This window comes from Numida meleagris, unplaced genomic scaffold, assembly GCF_002078875.1.
Source record: "Numida meleagris isolate 19003 breed g44 Domestic line unplaced genomic scaffold, NumMel1.0 unplaced_Scaffold413, whole genome shotgun sequence".
NCBI classification, from domain to species: domain Eukaryota; kingdom Metazoa; phylum Chordata; class Aves; order Galliformes; family Numididae; genus Numida; species Numida meleagris.
In genome coordinates, this window is record NW_018364633.1 from 22,511 (window position 1) to 25,320 (window position 2,810).

Below are 2,810 nucleotides of genomic sequence, written 5' to 3' on the forward strand. Positions count from 1 at the left end.
TGTGGGGCTGTGGGGTCCCAGTGGAGCCATGATCTGCGCTGGGTACCCGCAGGGACAGAGGGACACATGCAAGGTCAGGGGGTCAAAGGTCAGGGGTCACGGGGTCAACGGTCAGGGGTCACGGGGTCAACGGTCAGGGGTCACGGGGTCGAGGGTCAGGGGTCACCGGATCATGGGGGGCTGTGGGGCTGTGGGGTCCCAGCGGAGCCGTGATCTGCGCCGGGTACCCCCAGGGACAGCGCGACACCTGCAAGGTCAGGGGGTCAAAGGTCAGGAGGTCGAGGGTCAGGGGGTCGAGGGTCAGGGGTCATGAGGCCGAGGGTCAGGGGTCACAGGATCATGTGGGGCTGTGGGGTCCCAGCGGAGCCATGATCTGCGCCAGGTACCCACAGGGACAGCGAGACACCTGCAAGGTCAGGGGGTCAAGGGTCAGGGGTCACGGGGTCAAGGGTCGCGGGGTCGAGGGTCAGGGGTCAAGCTATTGTGGGGTCATAGGGTTGGGTTATGGGGTTAGAGGGGGCTGTGGGGCCATGATCTGCGCTGGGTACCCACGGCGACAGCGCGACACCTGCAAGGTCAGGGAGCAGGGGTCAAGGGTCACGGGGTCAAGGGTCACGGGGTCAAGGGTCACGGGGTCGAGGGTCAGGGGTCACCAGATCATGGGGGGCTGTGGGGCTGTGGGGTCCCAGCGGAGCCATGATCTGCGCCAGGTACCCACAGGGACAGAGCGACACCTGCAAGGTCAGGGGGTCAAGGGTCAGGGGTCACGGGGTCAAGGGTCACAGGGTCTGGGGTCCCGGTGGGAGATGTGGGGCCGTGGGGTCCCAGTGAGGGGGTTATGGGTCCCAATGGGGCCGTGATCTGCGCAGGGTACCCCCAGGGACAGAGGGACACCTGCAAGGTCAGGGGTCACGGGGTCAAGGGTCATGGGGTCAAGGGGTCGAGGGTCAGGGGGTCGAGGGTCAGGGGTCACAGGATCATGGGGGGCTGTGGGGTCCCAATGGAGCCATGATCTGCGCCGGGTACCCACAGGGACAGAGGGACAACTGCAAGGTTAGGGGGTCATGGGGTCAAGGGTCAGGGGTCACGGGGTCAAAGGGTCAGGGGTCCCAGGGTCCGGGGTCTTGGAGGTTATGGGGTTTTGGGTCCCAATGGGGGGGCTGTGGGGTCCCCGTGGGGCCGTGATCTGCGCCGGGTACCCGCAGGGACAGCGCGACACCTGCAAGGTCAGGGGGTCAAAGGTCAGGGGGTCAAAGGTCAGGGGGTCGAGGGTCAGGGGGTCATGAGGCCAAGGGTCAGGGGTCAATGTGGGGTCTGTGGGGTCTATGGGCTCCCTATAGGGGTTATGAGGCCCCTATGGGGGTCTGTGGGGCTGCTATGGGGCTATGGGGTCTATGGGGCCGCTATGGGGTCCCTGTGGGGTCTATGGGCTCCCTATGGGGTTATGGGGCTCCTATGGGGTCTATGGGCTCCCTATATGGCTATGGGGCTCCTATGGGGTCTATGGGGCCGCTATGGGGTCCCTGTGGGGTCTATGGGGCCGCTATGGGGTCCCTGTGGTGTCTATGGGTTCCCTATAGGGGTTATGGGGCTCCCATGGGGCCTGTGGGGTCCCTATATGGCTATGGGGCTCCTATGGGGTCTATGGGGCCGCTATGGGGTCCCTGTGGGGTGTATGGGCTCCCTATGGGGTTATGGGGCTCCTATGGGGTCTCTATGGGGTCTATGGAGCTCTAATAGGATTATGGGGCTCCTATGGGGTTATGGGGCTGCTGCGGGGTCCCTGTGGGGTCTATGGGGCCGCTGTGGGGCTGCCCCCAGTGACCCCGGCCCCACATCTCTCCCCCTAGGTTCGACTCAGGCGGCCCGCTGGTGTGCGCCGTGGGTCGGCGCTGGGTGCTGCTGGGATCCCTAGGGGGTGCTTATAGGGTCCCTATGGGGTCTGTGGGGCCGCTATGGGGTCTATGGGGCCGCTATGGGGTCCCTGTGGGGTCTATGGGGTCTGTGGGGCCACTATGGGGTCTATGGGCTCCCTATGGGGTTATGGGGCTCCTATGGGGCCTGTGGGGTCCCTATATGGCTATGGGGCTCCTATGGGGTCTACGGGGCCGCTGTGGGGCTGCCCCCAGTGACCCCGGCCCCACATCTCTCCCCCTAGGGCGACTCAGGCGGCCCGCTGGTGTGCGCCGTGGGGCGGCGCTGGGTGCTGGTGGGCATCGTGAGTTGGGGGGAGGGCTGCGCGGTGCCCAAGCGCCCGGGGGTCTACACCCGCGTCAGCGCCTACGCCCCATGGATCGCCCCACGAGCCCCCGGCGTCACCTTCCTCACCGCCGCCGCCGCGACCCACGGCCGCCCCACCGCGACCCACGGCGCCATCGTGAGCATCGTCCTCGTCCTCGGCGTCTGGGGGGCGCTGGGGTGAGGGGGGGGCGGGGGCGAAATACAGCGCTCTGTGACCCACGGCTGTGACCCATGGTTGGTTGTGTGAGCCATGGCTGTGACCCACGGCTGTGACCCACGGCTGGTTGCGTGACCCATGGCTGTGACCCACGGCTGGTTGTGTGAGCCATGGTTGCGTGACCCACGGCTGTGACCCATGGTTGTGACCCATGGTTGCGTGACCCACAGCTGTGTGACCCATGGCTGTGACCCTTGGTTGTGACCCACAGCTGTGTGACCCACGGCTGTGACCCACGGCTGTGACCCACGGCTGGTTGCGTGAGCCATGGCTGTGAGCCATGGCTGTGACCCACAGCTGTGACCCATGGCTGTGACCCATGGTTGGTTGTGTGAGCCATGGTTGTGACCCA

At 66.1% G+C, this 2,810-nt stretch overlaps 1 protein-coding gene across 1 annotated transcript; it reads left to right on the top strand.

The window, feature by feature from the left end:
- Positions 1-210: 210 nt before the first annotated feature.
- LOC110391595 (serine protease 30-like) lies at positions 211-2,804 on the top strand (the record flags this gene model as incomplete). The annotated part of the gene is given in 2 exon segments (XM_021383536.1): positions 211-413; positions 2,159-2,804. Coding segments are annotated over 2 exon segments (467 nt in total), but the record flags the coding sequence as incomplete, so codon positions are not given.
- Between the last annotated feature and the right edge of the window lie 6 nt (positions 2,805-2,810).